General features: G+C 43.8%; 1 protein-coding gene across 1 annotated transcript; it reads right to left on the bottom strand.

Moving 5' to 3' along the window:
- Positions 1-4,897: 4,897 nt before the first annotated feature.
- On the bottom strand, positions 4,898-18,095 carry LOC140520003 (lysosomal protective protein-like). Its single transcript, XM_072633589.1, has 12 exons — positions 18,028-18,095; positions 16,785-16,896; positions 16,499-16,633; positions 15,837-15,995; positions 14,722-14,813; positions 12,609-12,693; positions 11,902-12,051; positions 9,606-9,736; positions 7,877-8,078; positions 7,354-7,443; positions 6,071-6,173; positions 4,898-5,074 (listed from the first exon to the last, which is right to left on the bottom strand). The coding sequence occupies exons 1-11, from the start codon at positions 18,093-18,095 to the stop codon at positions 6,087-6,089; spliced, it is 1,311 nt and encodes a 436-aa protein (XP_072489690.1). The 3' UTR covers positions 4,898-5,074; positions 6,071-6,086.
- Positions 18,096-19,790: the final 1,695 nt, after the last annotated feature.

Raw genomic sequence — 19,790 nt, 5'->3', positions numbered from 1 at the left:
CCCTCTGGATCAGCACGTTATGCCAGTGTTCTTGTAAATATATAAAAAAAAAGTTGTATGCCAGTATTTTTGTGACCAAACATAAATGGACAGCATTGCATTCTGATGAGTAGTTGTTAGGGGAGTAATCATTTGTTTATTCATATCCCAAGTCATCTATCCAATGGTTGGTTATAAGCTCCTTCAGGGAATGAATAGAGTTTTATTTCTCCATTCCACAGGAAGCAGATTCTGCCATCTAAAGAATTACAGAGCTGGGAGGGACCTCAGAGTTGAAAGGGACCAACCCAGATTTGGAAGAGGTAATCTGGTTTGACCTTTGTTTGAATAGAAATCGCCTCTCCAGCATAACCAACAAATAATAATTCTGCCTTTGATTGAATACTGACTACTTCCCAAGGCAACAAATTCCATTTTTGGAGAGCTTTATTGTTAGCATGTTTTTCCATAGATCACACCTCAATCATTCTCTCTACCAGCTGGAATCATATTTTGAAGAGCTCTAAATGTCGACAGAGGACTTTATGTGTAAACCTAGAGGCCCTAGGGGACCACAGAAGCCTCTAGGGCAAAAGAGTAAGGTGATCCTCTGTGCTTTAGGAATGTCAGACTGGTGGTGGAGAGGAGAGCTTTGAGGCTGAGTGACCCCAGGGTGCAGGCAAGAGTGATGAAAACTTGAACTAAGGTGTGGGTAGAGAAGAGGGTGTGGGTGCTGGGGTATGCTGGTAAATGTTTAACAGTCTGATTGGGAGTGGGGAAAAGGGATTGTATGCAGGACACGCTTTTAAATTTAATCTGCCTTGACTCTCCAATCACTTTCTTAAATCTAGCCGATCAACATAACAATAAACCAAGCCCTAACCTGTCCTAGCCTTTACTAGTTTATGAGATATAAATGTTCACCCTGAAAATTTTACAATTGGCTCTTAGGTGCCAGGGCTCCACCACACCCTAGATGTCTAAAGAAATGAATTGGAGGAGGGAGCACTCTTTGACCAACCTACCATGGAAAGAGTCTGGTCCTTTTGTTAACTCCAAAGACCTGATGTGATAGGACACAGGATAGCGCCCAGGGAAATAAAGACATCCTTGGACCAAAGGCTTCGATAATACCAGGCAGCAGACTGGAATATAGTAGATGCTGCCTATCACTTTCCTTTCTGCCAGAGTTGTCCCAATATCTTGGAGGAAAGAGTCAGCACCTGAGTTAGTGAGGGATATTGAGGAGGTAGAATCAATAAGGTCTGACAACCAAGGGAGGAGAGAGTAAGTGTGGGAAGAACTGAGGACGACTTCTAAGTGAGTAGGAAGAAAGCACCCACTCTCCACTTATTAAACACTATCTATGTACCAGTACCATGCTGTGTTTTACATATCTCTCATTGGATCCTCACAATAACTTTGTGAGGTAGGTGCTAGTATGATCCCCATTTTACAATTGAGGAAATTGAGGCAAACAAATGAAGTGACTTGCTGTGTGTCTGAGGCCAGATTTGAATTCAGGAAGGTGAGTCTTCCTGACTCCAGCCCCAGCAATTCTATCCATTGAGTAATCTAGCAGTCCAAAAATAGTTGTTGTTCAGTCAAGTCCACCTCTTTGTGACCCCATTTGGAATTTTTTTGGCAAAGAGGCTGGAGGGGTTTGCCATTTTCTTCTCTAGTGGATTAATGGTTAAGGAATTTGCCCAGGTTCACACATCTGGATCTGAATGTAGAGCTTCCTAACACCAGGTGCGGTGCTCAAGCTACTGTGCCATCTGGTGGCTACAGTAGCACAATGCATCGGTGCTCTCAGCAAATATAAGTCCCTGCACCAAAGGCCAACCTATCAACCAAGATTTAGTTGATGATCCCAGGGAGATATCTGCCTGAGTCACGTAGGAGCCACGCAGATAATTTGTGTCAGAGGTGAGATTTCAACCCAGGTCCTCCAGACTTTGAGCCCAATACTCTTCCCGTTGGGCTAAACTGTCTCTGTGTAATGTTACATAAAGAAGGTGCTTAATAAATAAATGTTTTGGACAGCTAGATAGTGCAATAGTAGTGATGGGTCTGGAGTTAGAAAGACTTCTCTCTGAGTTCAAATTTGGCTTCAGACACTAGCTGTGTGACCCTGGGCAAGTCACATAACCCTGTTTGTCTCAGCACCCTCATCTGTAGTAGAATGAACTGGTGAAGGAAATGGCAAACCATTCCAGTATTTTTGCCAAGAAAACCCCTAAGGGGATCATGAAGAGTCAGACTTAAGTGAAAACAAATGAACAAAAGAATTTTTTAAAATGGTGGTGCCCTTGTGAGAAATAGGAGAGTACAGAGGAGGGGTGCCCTTGGGAGGAAAGATAATGAATTTGGTTTTGGAAATGTTTGTATTTGAGATGACTTTGGGCAAGTCACTTACCTTCTATGAGCCTCAGTAAAATGGGGGTGGGTGAACTAGATGACCTCTGGACTAAATCTACCATCCTATCATTTTATGAACCTCCAATCCCTCCCAAAGTGGTTTCCCTTAAATAATTTTAGGCCATGAGATCCAATCTGCCCTTTCTGTGAACCCATTGAGATCCTGTCTTCTGTCACAAATTTAAAAACAGACTGGTCACTTTCCCCAGAAATTCCAGTTCTGCCTTGTTGGTCAATATCAGGTTCAGAATGTCAGTTTCCTTCCTGACTTTCTCCACCATTTGAAAGAACAGGCAGTGATTATCTGAATGACTTTTTAAGTAAAATAGACTGTTGGAATGCCAGGAAAACAAGGTCCAAAAGAGGGTAGTTAGCAGTCTTCCCAAATGAGGAAAGAAAGGCTTATGCATCTGAAACTACTGGAATCTAATTCTGCACGGTAACCTATGAAGTTTGCTGAATGAGTAGATCAGATAAGTTACAAACAGGTTTGGTAGAAACTAGAAAAGGGAGTTAGATTAAAAATTGTATAAAAGAAGATCCCAAGCTGCTCCACACTACAAAAGTTCCTTTTTTTTAAACACCAGTGTAGTCTCTGGGTTCTCCTTCACATGGGAGTTTCCTGAAAGCTACACCAGATTCAAGGAATATTAGAAGGCAGCCTCCACTCAAAGATCATAGCTATAAGCCCCCATCAACCTGTTTCTTTAACACCCAAACAGAAGAAATATCAGTTCAAATGAAAAGACATTTATTTGATCAGTGACTAAAAAGTTTTCCCCTTACGTACAAGGTTACGCTTTCCCAAGGGTCACCACAAAATCAGGAACACACATCCAGAGAACATATACATAGGGAACCTGTGGTCAGGAATTACCACGAGTTCTTTTCCTGGTTGCTTTTCTGAAGTGGTGCTGACTTCTTCCAGTAATATAATTGGACTGAGATAATTTCTGCTGTTGCTGCTGGTCACAGCTGGTTGTCTCTGCTGAATTGCTGTTCTCCAGTTATTTTGTGGCCTCTTTCCCTCATTGGGGGAAGGGTCTATCAGCTCTTTTGTATGACAGCCCCAGGGACTTGGTTAGCACTTTTGAGATGAAGACCTCTGCCAGAGAGAAGCCAATCTGCCCACTAATAGCTAGAGAAGCCTTAGTCGTTCAAGTCTGTCTTTTGAACTAAACTCCTCTCCTGCCACTTGAATCACCCCATTCTAAACTCTTATTTGACAAAAATCCTTTTAACTGCTGCCCTGGTTGCCCACCTGGGTCCCTGAAAATCATCCCTGGAGTTCTCAACAAAATTACAAAGAAACTGAGTGGAGCTGTGATAAGAATTCCTTTCAATTCTCATCATACTCTTGGTCTGTCACCTTGGCAAGAAGACAAGAGAAGGACTCAGATGACCTTTGATCTACTTCCCTTAAGAGCCAATTCAGTATACATCCCTATACCAATATTTTCCCTACACTACTATATGGCTACAATTCACTGAACACTGCACTCTCAGAAGATCACAACTGCTAGGTGACCCAAAGGGCAATGGAAAGATGGATAGTGGGTGTCAACAGACTATATAGCCTATACAATGGGTTGTGGGAGAGAGGTGGCATAAAAGATGTTGTCAGGGATATCGATGATCACAAAAGAAAGGGATTTGGCTGGTTGTGGATGTAGCAAATGGGAAAGATAATACATGCAGCTTCAGTATAGGATTGGTGTGGTGTCCCTGAAATATCAATCAAATCAGAGGAAGCCTTCTAGCATATCAGGTAGTGTTTATTGCATTGGGTAGTAAGTATTTGAGGCCAGATTTGAACTCAGGAAGATGAGTCTTTTTGACTCCAGACCCAGAACTCTATCCATTGCATCACCTAGCTGCCCAAAACATTTATTTATTAATCCCAGTGGACGACAGGACATGGAGAGACTGTGATAGGCATCTACGGGGGAGGTACTCCATATCCAGTTGAGATTATAAGACTGTCCCAGAACACTGAGTACAGTGCACATCACTGATCTAAACTAAAATTTATAAATACCTTATCTGCCTGAAGGTTGGAGGCTGAACAAGATGATCTCAGAAGCAGTGTTAGATTTCGGAGGAAGGAGCAGACACTTAACTCATCTTGTGATCAGAACAAGTCCTTGTACCTTTCTAATTCTGTTTCCTCAACCATAAAATGGGAATAATGGTATTTGTGCTGCTTACCACACAAGATTGTTTGGCGGAAGACACTTGGCAAACTGTAACATGTTATATAGATATGAGTCAAGGTGGTGGGGCTGGCTATCATTGTCTCTTAAAGTTCTTTCTGGTTCTAAGATCTCCAAGGCTATGATTATGGCTGATTTCTATCTCCTTTCTCAGGAGGTATGCAGCCTGAGGCACACTTCTGTAGATTTTGGGGGTGAGGAAGAGATGTTGAGGAGAAGGGGATAGAAGCTGTCAGAGAAAGTAATTCTCTCTAACATGCCAGAAGTTAGATGAAGACCAAGAAAACATTTAACTTCACTTTTTATTGCAGAAATTGAAATCTTTTCTTGTCCTTGAAAACTTGCAAAGGATTATTCATGTGGATAAGCTGGGGTTGCTGGGTGGGTTGCCAATCTGGGGAGCTTTTCAAGGTTCCCAGGTCTGCTATCTCAAGATTAGAAATGGGCAGCCTGAGAAATATCTATGGGAAAAAAAGAGAAAAAAGTTAAAAAAGAGACAGAGAGAAAGGCAGTGGGTAGGTTTCTAACATATCTTTGGGGATTGATACTTTAGTACAGAAATGTATACTTTCAAAGCATTTCTCCTATCTTTGGGGTTTCACAATGACTTGGTATTGAAGTCTATCTATTGTTGTACATGGAACAGTAGATAGAGCTTTGGATTTCCAAGTGGGGGTTTCGAGTTTCCACTTTGATACCTTCTCTTAGCAAGTCACTGAGTCACCCTTTGTAAATCCAAAAGAAGTAGGAAAAGTCAGACTCTCAGAACCTACCTCACAGGGATGTTGAGAGAAAACAACTCTATAAATCCTAAGCCCTCTATAAATGTGAGTCACCATTTCTTTAACATTTTAAAGTTTGTAGAGTGCTTTACAAATATTATCTTATTTGGTCTTCATAATAACCTTGGGAAGTGGGTGCTATTATTATCCCCATTTTACAGCTGAAGAAACTGAGGCAGATAGAAGTGTTATGTGACTTGCCTAGAGTCACGTGGGTATAATAAGTGTCTGAGGCCAGATCTGAACTCAGGTCTTCTTAAATCCAGGCCTGGTGCTCTATCTACTGTGCCACCCTTTTATAGATGAAGAAACTAAGACCCAGAAAAATCAAGTGACCTACTCAACATCACTTGGTAGGTTTGTGGGAGAATTGGGACCTAGCTCTCAACCAGTAGTCTCAGCACTGAGACCTCCCCTTCCATGGCTCCCTTTCCCTTATGTGTCCCTCCCATCCTTTCCCTCTTTCACTCCTACCCATTTCCACCAGTTTTCCCCATTCCTCCTATGCTGTTCATCCTTTCCCAGTCCCTTCTTTCTTCTTTCCTGGTCCCAGAGGCCACAATGCTAATGACAGCTCAGATGTCATCCAATGGCCATACCCAGGATATGAAAGAGGGAGAGGACCCCAGGAAGTGAATCCAGGAGCAGAAGCAGCCGCCCACTAGGAGTTCTTACCAGCAGCAGGGGAAGATCACAGGTATGTGGTGTTCCTGAGAAAAGACTCAAACATCTTCAGAGCCTGAACTGGTCGGTACTGAGGAACCATGTGGCCAGAGCCCTGTGGGTCAGACATGGGGAGAGATGAAAAGGAATCTGGGGAGGAGGCAAATAGAAATCCAAAGGGGAATAAGTGTGCAAGATGCCCCAATGTGGGCTTGGATTGTTAGAAAGCAGGGTCCTATGGCCAGTATGGCAGATGTAACAGGGATAAAGCAGTAAGAGGTATTAGTATCTGAAATCATGCCTATATAAACAATACATTTTGGCTTGGGCTAAGGCTATTCAAAAGACACCAGTAACAGAAAGATAGTAGGCAAAAGTACCTGCCTGCCCAAAGGGGCCACCCAAACCTTACTATATCACTTCAATTCTATTCAAACCATGCTTACTAATGGTGTGACCATGGGTAAGTCATTTCAATTCTCTGACAACTTTTGAAGACTTTAAATTATAGAAAGCTGTAGTTATGAGCATTAGATACTCAGTGGCTAGAGTGGTTTAAGGTTTCCTGGAAATTGGGAAGACCTGAGTTCAAATTCTGCCTCAGATACTCACTTAGCTCTGTTATCTTAGGCAAGTCATTGAATCTTTGCTAGCCCATCTACTTATCTGTCAAATGGAGAATAATACTAATGACAGCAACTACCTCTCCCAGGGTTGTTGTGAAGACAAAATGAGATAATATATGTAAAATGCTTTGTCAACCTTAAAGCACTAGATACGTGCTAGCTATTATTAATCGGTACAGTTTGAAATCACAGGTCCTGGACAGGATGGACGTGTCCAGAACACCGTGTTCCAGTCAGATTGACCTTGTCTCCTTCACCGCACCCCCAAACACCATCTAGAACACAAAGAGATGGATGGTTCAGTGATGAAACTACAACCTCAAGTACATAATGTCTCCTCTAGAGGCAAGTCAACACAGGATATAACATGGCAGAGAGTAGAGACTGTGTCATATACTTTTTAACCTTTGTAATCTTACCACCTAGCACACAGCATTGCACATAGTAGGTACTTAACAAATGTTTATTGAATTAATTTTAATTCATCTCCACCATTAGTGACTTTTGAATTCTTTTGACTATGGCTTTCCTTGGTCTTCAGTTTCCTCATTTACTTTCCTGAAAACCTTAAGTCCATAGCCTACAGTAAGATTATTTTTCTTGGCTGAGTTCAAGTCCTCCAAGAGCTACCCTATTCTCCAGTGGTGAGCAGGAGAGAGGGCACCTTACCTTCACAGTGAGGAAAGTGATTTGCTCATATTCCCTGAAGAATCCAGCAACCTGCCTTTTATAGTACCAGGGCTGATAGGGGGTCATCACCTGTGAGAACCAGAGAAAGGGGGACAGCCTGAGCTACTGGCCTATCAACTGCAAATTCCATAAGCACTTACTTAAGTACCTACTGTGTACTGGGCTCCAAACTAGGCAGGAGAGGATACCCAAAGTCAGCTTGCCTCCAGAATCCTCCTCACTTCCTCAAAGCCACCCTTAGGGTTGTTGCCCCAGCTACCTCCTGAAACTGTGACTACCAGAGAGGATGAGTTGGTTCTTAAGCATTCAGTTTGAACATCAGCCACCTTTTCAAAGCTCTCCTCTGCATCTCCCCCACATCAGAAGGCAGGCTGTCCTTTTGTAACTTCTTTTAGAAATCTGACCTTCCCAGATACAAATGTGTCCTAAGCAGGAGGTTCCCACACTTCCTCCAAGCCCTCCACCCTGACCTTCCAACTCCACCACCCCCTTTCCTTCTCACAGGCTGGTTCAGGGACTCCACAAACTTCTCTGCTCCCAAGAAGTTGCAGGCCATATCAGTGTCCCCATTATACACCAAGATACGGATGTTGCTTTGCAGTAACTCCTGGTAGAAGGGACCCATGTCCATGTACTGTCTCTGGTACTGAGAAGTCACCTGGGTGCTGGAGGGAGGAAGATGAAAAGGAGGAGCAGACAAAAAGCTATAATAGAGGGAGACTGGGAGTCAAATTCAAATCAATATCAAATCAAAATCAATAAACATTTGTTAAGCATTCAATTTATTAAGTACAGTGCCATGATAGGCACTGTGTTGGGAATACCAAAAAAAAAAACAAAACAAAACAAAAAACGGGCAAAAGATGGTCCTTGTCTTTAAGGGACTCAATCCAATGGGGGAGACATGAAAATATTTAAAAAGCAAACAATGTACAGAATAAATAGAAAACGATTAGCAGAGGGAAGGTGCTGGAATTAAGAGGGGTTTGTGAAGGTTTCCAATAGAAGGTAGGATTTTAGTTGAGACTTCAAGGAAGCTAGGGAGGGCAGTATTCAGAGCAGAGGAGGATGAGTGTCCCAGGCATGGAGGGAAAATAACTGGAACCTAGAGATGTGAATACATGGAGGGGAGTAAGGTTCTAAAAGTCTAATCCCACAATCACAGGGGCAGCCACTCAAATATATGAGGACAATGATCACGTTTTTTATCTCTAAGAGCCTTCCCTTAATTCCCACCCCATCCTCTGTACCCAGGAGCCTGAGGCTAAGAGCCCTGAGAATTGCATTGCTAGACTATCGACTCTGCCTCTGGCGTAGAGCTTGGAGCCACCATCCAGGGAAGGAGCTGGATGCCTCAGTTACTGAAGATGAAGAAGAGAGAGTTCTCAGCACCCAAGTCCTTAGCACTGGCAAGTGGTTCAGCATCAGAAATGGATATGGTTCTATTAGTGGAAGTGAAAATAAAGAAGGCACTCTGATTGAATGAATGAATGAATGAGCATTTATTAATCCCTTACTAAATTCTAAGTACTGGAGATATAAATAGAAAGTGGGGATTAAAATGACCGATTCTCATAAAGACCATGGAACTTTTGTATTTGACTTAAAGCTGAAATCTCCTACACATGCAGCTCCTCCATTAGAATGTGAGCTCCTTGGGAATAGGGACTGTCTTAATTTTTTATTTGTAGCCTCAATGCCTTGTACACACTAAGTGCTTAAGAAAAGCTTTTTTATTGAATGCATTCATCCATTCATCTCTCATCAGTTTCTTTATCTGACTTCAACAAGTTCTCTCCACTCACTGCAACACAATCTTCCCACTTAGCCTCCTTCCCCTTCCCAGACATGTGTGTTTGTTTCTGTTGGTAAGCACCAAAGGAAACCCCTAAAACCCCTCTGGGAACTTCCCCAGCCATGAAGAACTTTCACATTTCATCAATTTCTTCACCTCAGGCTCCTGAGCATAAAGAATAGGGTGAGAATTAAGGGAAGAGTCCCAGAGATTAAAAACATGATCATTATCCTTGTATATTTGAATGGCTGCCCCTGTGATTGTGGGATTAGACTTTTAGAACCTTACTCCCCTCCATGTTTGTCCTTTGTTATCAAAGAGGACCATGGCATCAGGAAGGTGAAGTCAATCTCTTCTGAGCAAGGACCATCCAGTCACTTAAAAGATGGAGAGAGACTTTCTTCCCCATGCACAGAACAACAAAAGACTGCCTCACCTGCAAAGTTCCCAATTGGGGAGGAAAACAGGGATATGGAGGGCCTGCCTCACATTGTCCTGGTTCAACCACACATACATAGCTGTGGCATTGATGCACTTGGGGACTCCAGGGATAGGTGCTCCTGGGGCCTAAAGGCAAACAAGGAAAAAAGGTAAAAGATTCAGGGAGGATATCCATCAAAAGCCCAGAAAACCCCCAGAACTGATTCCTGAGTGGCTCCCTCACACTCCACTACTCCAAGACTGAACATTCACCAAATGCTATTTGAGATTTATTCCAATTTTCCTTTTGGGGTGCGTCTCCCTCTCCCTAGCAACATCCAGTTTCCTCTTTAACCCTTCATCCCAAGACCATCTCTTCCTTCCCAACTGTGCTCCTATCATAGTAATAACTCATGTATATAGTGCTTTAAGACCTCATTTCATCCTCATGATTGTATAAGGTAAGTAGTACAAATATTCCATTTCTGAGATAAGAAAATTGAGGCTCAGTGAGAATTCCAAGACCAGGGCTCTTTCAACTAAACAATACTGCCCCCATACTTCTAGAGTATAACTCTGGACAGAGAAGAAAAAGCAGAGGCAGTCTCAAGAATGAAATGGATGGTAAGGGGGAGGACGAACATAGGTAACTAGCCACTTTAAAGCCCAAACCATTCCTTAGCGATATTTCCTGGGAGACCCTGGGCTAGGCACAGAGGGAGATTCAAAAGTTAAATGAGACAAGGACAATTGTAGTGTGAATGAATGAATGAATGAATGAATGAATATAACATCTATTAATTCTTACTATGTACAAATACTCAAGCTCCGGAAATACAAACAGAAAAGTAAAACAGTGTTTTATTTCCAAGGAACTTACACTCTAAGAGCAGGAGGTTATGACACACAAATAACTATGATACAAGAATAAAATACATTAAAATGTGTAATAGTAGTGTTAGAGAGGAGCAAACACAAAGTTTTTTGTGAGGTTCTAGGAGGGAAAAATCGTTACTGGCCTGGCAGAATTAGGGAAAGCTTTCTCAGAGAGGTAGAGTATGAATTGGACTTTATAAAGAATTAGGCAGGAATTTAACAGGTAGAGAAGGGAGAGGAAGGCATTTCAGGCAAAAACTTTATAAGGGTGTGAATGTCACCCTTAGTGCCTTTTCCCTTGGTCGTGTACAACTTTTAGGTCAAGTCTACTCAGCACACACATCCCTTCCCCCACCCTCCCATCTCCACCCCTATTAGAGCCAAGGTTTCCTTGGTACAAGATGTTCCCAGTAAACTGCTACATATATTTTTTTCATCCTATTAGATCAAGGGTTATTAACTTGGAGTCCATGAACTTGCTTTTTTTTTTAAAGTTTTATAATTGTACTTCAAAGTATTTGGTTTCCTTTGAAATTCTAGATTTATGCCATCCATTTAAAAATGATTCTGAGAAGGGCTCGGGAGGTTTCACCGGACTGCTAAAGAGTTCTATGACACAAGAAAGGCCAAGAATCCTTCCATTAATTTGATTAGCTTCTTGAGATCCACCTGTATACCTCCTTTTTTTGGTAAATAATATTTTATTTTTTCCAATTACATGTAGAGATAGTTTTCAAATTTCATTTTTATAAGATTTAGAGTTTCAAATTTTTTCCTCCTTCCCTCCCTTCTCTCCTCCCTCCCCAAGACAGCAAGCAATCTGATATCATTTATACATGTGTAATCATGTAAACATATTTCCACCTTAGTCATGTTTTGAAAGAAGAAACAGAACAAAATGGAAAATGTACCCCCAAAGTGAAAACACTATGTTTCAATCTACATTCAGACTCCATAGTTCTCTCTCTGGATGTGGATAACATTTTCCAGCATGAATCTTTCAGAGTCGTCTTGGATCACTGAATTGCTGAAAATAGCTAAGTCTATCGTAGACCATCATTCCAATGCCTCTTTTTATGCCAGTCACTGCTATATCGCCTTGCTCTTAATATTCGGTGAATTAAATTGGACTCCCTCCTTTCCCACTTATTGACTTTCAGAGAAGTAACAAGCATTCTCCTCAAATCACATAAAATTAGCGCTAAAAGAGATGTTGGAAGTCATGTAATCACCCCCCTTCGTTTTACAGATGAGGACAGTGGTGCCCTGAGAAGTTAGGTGAGCCGAGTTGTCATGTGTCCCAGTTCTCAATCTATCCCTTTTTCTGCCACACTAAGATGTCTCTCCCTTGTTCCGGGCTGCTGCCCAACAGGACTCGACCCTCCTCCAGCCCAATTCTGCCCTCTCACTTACAGAAGGTCCCTCTTCTTGCTTACCGGCACTGCCACGTTGAACTGGTATGTTCGATAGAGGTTGCTCATGTCAGCGGCATAGCGCTCCTGGTATCCAGTGGCTCCCCAACATGGTGCGTAGAGGTTGTAGACGTTGAGGCCCACACCCTGGATCATTCTGTAAGCCTCCAGGATCTGAGGAGAGGCCAGGTGGGAGGCATTGCTAAACTGCACCCGCTTCCTGGCACGGGTCCCTTCCTTCCTTCCACCCCTGCCCACCCTAACCCTGGTCATCCCTTCAGGAAGCCACGTCCAAGATAAGTGTGGGCTGGGATGGAGTGCAGTGGTATAGAGATTGTGTGATCCACTCTGCTGAGATTACCCAAGAAGAGGGAACACGTACATCCCACCTCCACCCCCTTCCCCGCCCCTCAGCGCTGGCCAGGCTAGAATCCACAGGATTCCCGAGGCTCTCTTTCTTCCCAAGTGCAAAGGGCTCAGGTTGCCCTCCGAACTCTGGGGTGTTCGTGCCCGAGTTTCAACCTGAGCCTCCCAGTCCTGGGGGGCAGGAGCACCTTTCCTTGGGCTCGGAGGATCCCCCCACCTTCCCCTGACCCCCAGCCTAGGAGTCCACGGAAAGAGTGGGAGAACAAAGAACTGAGGTCCCCACTGGAATTTGGGGTATCCCGTGCGCCCCTCTAGCCGCCTCCGTAGTCTGCCGGACCTCCCAGGCGGGCGAAGACAGAGCTTACGGAATCGAAGCAAGTGTCTCGAGTGCTGTTGTAGAAGTTGCAGAAGCCCTCCGAGCAGCAGTAGGTGTTCAAGGCGTCCCAGAGGCTGCGGGCAGAGTGCAAGGGGGGTGAGAAGCGGGGGAGGAGCGCATGGGCTTTGAGCTCTGGCCCTCCCCCACAGGGAAGCCAACCCAAGTCACCCTCCAATGCCAAGGGGAGTGAGTGGCACAGCGGAGGCCCCGTCGCATCTGACTACCTCCTTTCCACAGTCAGGGTACAGATCTGTTGGACTAACCAATCCTCTAACGAAGCGGTCGCACCATTGGCATATTTCCACTGGACTGGAACCCACATTTGACATTATTATTATTTCTAATGGTACGGATTCCTACGACATCCGTGCGACCACTTTAGGGGGTCCCTATTCACCCTAACTGATACCTGGCTGTACCTCTGTAACCTCGGGCAACTCACTTGACCCCTCTTTGCTTCAGTTTCCTTATCTGTAAAATAAGTGGGATTGGACTATATAACGTCTAAGGTCTCTTTCACCTCTAAAATTGTATGATTCTAGGTCCCATTAGGCTTGAGCAGGGAGATGAGCATCATTTGCGGGGCTAAGGCTGTTGGGGAGGTCGTTCATTCAATCGATCAATCAATCCAGGCAACAAACCTTGGTTAAGCCATTCCTAGGTGCCCAGACACAGTGCTAAGAGTTTAAACCTTTGGGACACCCGGTTTAGAGGGATGTTTTGTAGGAAAAACGGGAAACAAAGCAGGTACCTCCACTGGAGTGTGGCTGAACAAAAAATTGGTTCATGAATGCAAGGGGATATCACTGAGCTATTGGAAACCATGAACGTGGAGAATGCAGGGAGGCATGGGCAAAGCAAAGGAAACCGATGGGCACAGGGACCACAGAATTATAAATGACAGAACAGCAGCAGCAATGATGCCAATCAAAACAATCCAAACTGAATGCTCCCTAGTTACAGTGACCGAAGCTTAGCTCCAAAAACAGATGGCAGATGACACTTCCCTTCCTCCTTTGCAGAGGTGGGAGACTGCAGGTGAAACCTGGCATGTATTGTCGGTTAGTTTTGAAGAACAGCAGTATTTCCCTCTTTCTTTTTATTCTTTCTTATAAAGGATGGGTCTTTGGTGGAAAGAGATGTAAAGGCATAAACCAGGGCAGAGGACAGAGCACTGGGTCTGGAGTCAAAAAGACTGAAATTCAAAGTCACCTGCACATGCTTACTAGTTGTATCTTGATCTCTGCTTTCTCATCTGTAAAATGGGAACAGTGTAGTAGTGTACCTTCCCAGGGTTGTTGTGAGAATCAAATGAGAAAATATTTGTCAAACGCTTTGCAGACCTTAAAGCACTCTATCCATGCTAAAGCTCTTAGGAAGGAGATGTAAAAACAAGACACATTAAAAAGGTTTTAAATGTCTACACCATATAAAGCCACTGTGTTGAGGTATACAAAAATGAATGAAACACTCCCAGTCCTAATGGAATTTATAATCAAGTTGGGAAAAAAAGGCAGATGATGGTCATGATAACAATGGATTATATTTATAGAGGGTTTCATAGTTGGCAAAGTGTTTTACATGCATTATCGCCTTGGACCCTCATAAAAAAAACCATTAAGGGAGAGTTCAGGAAAGATTAATCTCCTTTTCATGGGAGAGAAAACTGAGTCCCAGAGAACTTAAATGACTTGCCCAAGGCTATATAGTGTCAGCTCAAGAATTCAAATGGAGAACTTCTGTCTATGATGTCAATTAATAAACAAACATTTATTATGAACCTACTGTGTGCCAGGTCCTTCTAGGCTTTAAGAATATAAAGGCTCTTTCCACTAAATCACACTGCCTTTCCATGGATTTATTGATGTTGGAGATGAAGCCGGTTTATTTGCTTGGTCCTTCTTGGTCCATTCTCTTACCTCACAATTGTGGTATCTGTTGCTTTCTTGTTTTACAAATAAGCCTGTCTGATTGTCCCTGTCTTTTTCTCAACCAAGTGATGTGGGTGAGGGCTGAAAGAGATTGGGGGAAAGGGTCCCTTCCAACCTTGCTGAAGTTTGGAGGGGAGAAAGGAGACATATACAGCCCTCCCCTGAGCTTACTTGTCTCTGATGATGCCATGGTAGTAACTGAACTCAAGCAGTGTTTCATCATTGAGCTGGTAGTTGTTCATTCCATTCCCTACTCCAAAGCCCTGGATGGGAAAGTAGGGAAAGTAAATCCCTGAAGCCCCAATATGGTCTACACTGCTTTTCCATCCCACACCATCTGTGACAGAAAAGCATTAGATGAAGGGTTTGGAAACAAAAGGGGACAGATTCCTTCATGTAACTTCTGGGATTGGAAGACTAGCTGGTTCCTGGCTTGGACTTGGACAGAACTGGTACCTACACTTAGTAGAATGTATAAGGTGTTCAAGAGGACTAGGACCTCTGGTGTGAGGTTTTTTTTATTGTTGGATCATTTCATTCATGTTTGACTTCCATTTGAGGTTTTCTTGGCAAAGATACTGGGGTAGTTTGCCATTTTCTTTCCCAGTTGATTTTACAGATGAGTAAACACAAGCAAACAGAGCTAAGCGATTTGCCCAGGATCACACAGCTAGTAAGCATCTGAAGCTGAATTTGAACTCAAGTTCTCCTGACACCAGGGTCAGTGTTTTATCCACTGTATTACCTAGCTACTTGGCATAAGGGCTTATGAAGCCCTTTTCAGGGCAGCTTATGTATCTTTGGTGTCCACCTGATTCACCCAACTCCCACCTATAGTTCCAAGAGGCTGTAGTATGTGCAGCTGCCTTACCATACTAAACTGTCTCAGTAGATGGGCTAAACCAGGTTGAGGACAACTGACTGGTCGCAAACCTCTCAGTGAGTTAGGGGGATATCTACCCCATGAATGTGAAGACTTTCCTCAGTGGAATGGGTGATGAGAACAATTCCAACGGTCATGAAGCCTGCTGAAGCATACACTGGGGAATGCTTAGAGCTTAGTCAGGCATCAAAGATGCCCAGGTGATCCACTGTGTACCAGACCATTGCAGTTGTCCTGACTTTTGTCCATCCACTGGACTTCGATGACTCAGGAAAGAATGAGACTGATGACTTAGTGCAACTCTGCCTCACTTAAATCCAATTCATGTACAAGTCAAGATATTACCCATAATATTCCTGGTTCCCTTCGATAAGGAAAGACAAGCAACAACATCTGTACTCACCTTGAAGTTGATGGGGGCTGGACCATTAACAATCTGAGTACTGAGAGAGGGCACGTAGACCCCACCATAACTCTCTCCAAATACATAGCAGTCATTGCTAGTGAAGCTGGGGAACTTGGTGAAGAAGCTCTGTAAGGCCTGGTAATTATCAGCCACCACCTGCCAGTCATAGAATCATAGAACATCAGAGCTATAAGGGACCTTGGAACATAGAATGTCAAAACTAAAAGAGAACTTCCTTAGAGCACTGAATGATAGAGCTGGAAAGAAAGAGAATGTTGGAACAAAGAATGACAGGGGAAAGGAGCCTTAGAAAATAAAATACTGGAACATGGAATGACAGCTGGAAGGGAGCTTAGAAGACAGAAGAGGGGCTCATTGATGAGAATGTCGGAGCTGGAAGGGATCTAAGAAAATAGAATATTAGAATATGGAGTGACAGCTGGAGGAGATCTTGGAAGATGGAATGGTAGAAAACACCAAATGAAGGGATTTTAGCTTTTAGAACCATAGAATCCTAGAGTCAGAAGAGACCTTGAGATCATCTCATCTAACCCTTTCTCAACTTAGGCTGGTGCCATTTTGTTCTTGGATTTACAGGGACTTGAATTAGTCTCCCCCCACCCCCAGGGGTCCTGTCCCTTTGTCTCTTCTCCACTCACCTGATGATCATTAATTTTGTAGTCCTGGCTAGAAGAGTAGGAATAACCCACTCCAGCTGGAGACTCCAGGTATAGCATGTTAGCCACTAGATTCCAGCTATGGGGGTTCATGTAGAGGGAGCTGTCATCATTTATCTGTACAGAAAGATACACAATGGACGGACAGCATTGGCCTGTACAAAGTTACCGCTCACTGTTTCAGGTTTGAGACCAGGACAGAAACGGGAGCCCAACTCACATTCTTTTTCCAACTCTCCCCTAGGCCTAGGAATTACCCAGTCCTTACCCTGTAGGGGCCATTTTCTGCCAATAAACCTTCCATGGAACTGCAGCCAGGGCCTCCATTCAGCCACAGTACCAAGGGGTCAGACTCAGGGTTTCCTTGAGACTCCACAAACCTATAAGGCCAGGAAGAAAAAAAATCCCTCTCCTCTGGTAAGACAGGCAGTTTTGTTTTTTTGTTTTGTTTTTTTTCAAAGAAGACAGGTTCACAGAGAGAGTTCCTTGTTCCTGAGAATATTGGGGAAAGGAATAGAAACTTGGGAGCTAACCAGGAATTTTGGAGTGGGTCACGTATATGTTAGGGCATGACTTAGGATGTCCTTTTTTTTTTTTCTTAAATCATCTCCAACACTACATTAGGACTTGGTCTGAGACCTGTGAAACTGGAAAAGATCCAGAATCTAGAGTCAGACCTTGTCTCACTGATAGGGTGATGGGGCTCTTGCCTCCTAGGGGTGGGGTTTTTGGGGGAGTGATTAACTCTTTATCTTTTCCTTCCTTGTCTGTTTCTTTGCACCATGCCCAGCCCCCTATCCTGTACTTTGTTGACTAACTAAGAATTAGATCAGGAAGTTTTTCTGCTCTATAGGGAAGGGGGTTGAATCCTTCAGTTAGGGTCTTAAGACCATAGGATGTAGAACTAGGAGGAACCTTTGAGATCATCTTGTCCAATTTCCTCATTCCACATAAGGAACATTAACCCCAGAGAAGTAAAATGACTTTTCCAAGGTCATCTAGCTAGTAAATGAGAGAGGCAGAATCTGAAGGTCTAGTGCTCTTTCCATAAGACTGAAATGTCCAGGATACAAGGAAGATCTTATTCTATAAGTTTAGCATCCTGGATGGAGGTAGGGACCTTGATCAAGGAGGTTGAGACTCCCATATTGTTCCCCAGGTACAGATGCTGTCTGGCCTGGGCAAGTCACTAAATCTTTCTGGGGCCATGGAACAATCCCTCTCATGTCCAAGAACTTACCAGTAATGGAAGTATTTGTCGGAGCCAGCCTGGAGATAGCCAGACCACTACTTGAAGTTGGGCAGATCAGCCAGGTCAGGCAGTGAAGTGATAAGGTCTGGGGTATATTGACTGGTGCTAAAGCCCCAGCATAGGCTGGAGAGGGTCAGGAGGCTGCACAGTTGTTGCATGATGACTGGCCTTTTCTAGTGGAGCACCCCACCAGTCTCTCCCACCTTTATAGTCCTGGGGCTGTTTGTTCCATTGATAACCACTGATAGACATGACCTACAGGTCAGCTTGGTACCAGCCATTCGGCTGCTCACCTCGGGGTAGGTACTCACTCACCTTGAATATCATCAAGATTTACACAGAGCATCCCCAGTCCCTGGTCTCCTACAGGGGCTAGAGTGGTGGGTCATTCTGGGAACAGGACTTGGAGCTTAAGGTCTTGAGGAAAAAGGAGAGGCTTCAGGAGGGTCCTAAAATCGTGGATTTGTTTTAACTTGGAGGCACTTTAGAGACTGTGTAATCTAACACTCTCATTTTACCCATGGGGAAGTTGAGGCCCAGAAGGGGAAGTCAGTCAGTCAAAAAGCATTTATTAAGTACCTACTGTGTGCCAGGCTCTGTACTAAATGCTGAGGATACAAAGAAAGGCAAAAGACAGCCCCAGTCCTCTCGGAGCTCATAGTTTATTGGAGGTGACACCATGCAAATGATTATACGTGTGAAAGATAAATGGGATGTAATTAATCTCAAAGGGACAGTGTTAGCATCTGGAAGGTGAGTCTTAGAGGAAGCCAGACATCTAAACACCTGTGACCTCAAGTAGGCAGTTATGCATACCTCCATGGTGTTGGCTTCAACCATTCACCCTGAGGCAACTCACCCAAGGTTATACCAGACCTGACTTGAACTCGGGTCTCCTGACTCACAGCCAAAGCTTCACACTGCCCAAATTACTTCAGCACAGGGTGCCCTCTCTATGAAACACAGGGATTGGGCTCTGCAATCTCTATCTGCTTCCTGTTTTGACATTCTCTGACTCAAAGACTTTGCTAGCTAGGGAGCATTATGATTCTGACAAATGGCTTAAGTTGTGCCTCAGTTTCCCCATCTTTAATTGAGGGTGGATTACAGATGTCACCAAAGCTGCTGATGATCACAGACTTAGGACACACAGCCTTGAGCTAACTCCCTCTTGGCTGTCATCAGCTAAGATGGTTCTAGGTCCCTTGATCTCCCAGTGAATGACAGAGTTGTTTTGTCATTTTGGTGGAGGCCACCTCTCTCCCCTTCCTTTGTCAGAAAACATGGTGAGCATCTGTTTCAAGCAGAGTTCCAAGGTCAGTACTAAGGGAGGAACACAAAGGAACAGAATGTTGATCTTGGGGGACACAGTTTTGGTCCTTGGGCACCCAGCCCAGGCTAATGGGGGAGATAATACAGATAAATCCAGCAAGACTTCCTGAGGACAGATTCCTGGGCTTGGTTTGCCTGAGGGGAGGAAGGCAGGGAAGGAGTAGCAGATGAGGGAGTGGTGAGGTTGTAATAAAATAAATGGGTCTGCCTCATCCATTGCCTCAAAGGCCGGGTCCTGTAGGAAAAGCATTCAGGGATGGGCAAACATCCTCCTCACTGTAACAAGACTTGATTTGCTCCCTGGTCACCACAAAGGGGTTTTTGTGGAATAGGGAGGTGAGGGGTGAGACCTAGCATCACTTAGGTGTGTGTGTTCTGTCTCTCCTAACCCAGAATTGAGCCTATGGAAGAATGGATAAATACTTGTGGATTAATGATTTGATGAGAAAAAGAACAATTTTTAAACTTTCTTAGGTTTGGGGGAGGGGGAAAGCATTTATGAAGTGCCTACTATGTGCCAGGTATTGTGCTAAGCATTTACAAATATCTCATTTATGGGGAAATTGTAAAATTTCAGAGGGCAGAGATTTGGGTAAGCCAAACGTGCCACATTTTTCTGTGGCACAGAAACCAATCTATGTTTAGACGTCTGGTCTTGGAATCAGGAAGACCTGGGCTTGATCAGGCTGA

The sequence above is a fragment of the Notamacropus eugenii genome, chromosome 1 (genome assembly GCF_028372415.1).
Source record: "Notamacropus eugenii isolate mMacEug1 chromosome 1, mMacEug1.pri_v2, whole genome shotgun sequence".
NCBI classification, from domain to species: domain Eukaryota; kingdom Metazoa; phylum Chordata; class Mammalia; order Diprotodontia; family Macropodidae; genus Notamacropus; species Notamacropus eugenii.
This window is presented reverse-complemented; position numbering and strand designations above follow the sequence as displayed.

Excerpts from the sequence above, each read along its gene's own strand:
- LOC140520003 (XM_072633589.1), bottom strand. The coding sequence starts at position 18,095 with ATGATATTCAAGGTGAGTGAGTACCTACCCCGAGGTGAGCAGCCGAAT. Across the intron at positions 14,814-15,836 it reads CAGCCCCCATCAACTTCAAG|GGCTTTGGAGTAGGGAATGG; the intron begins GTGAGTACAGAT and ends TTTCCCATCCAG. Across the intron at positions 7,444-7,876 it reads TGGAGTCCCTGAACCAGCCT|GTGATGACCCCCTATCAGCC; the intron begins GTGAGAAGGAAA and ends TGGTTCTCACAG.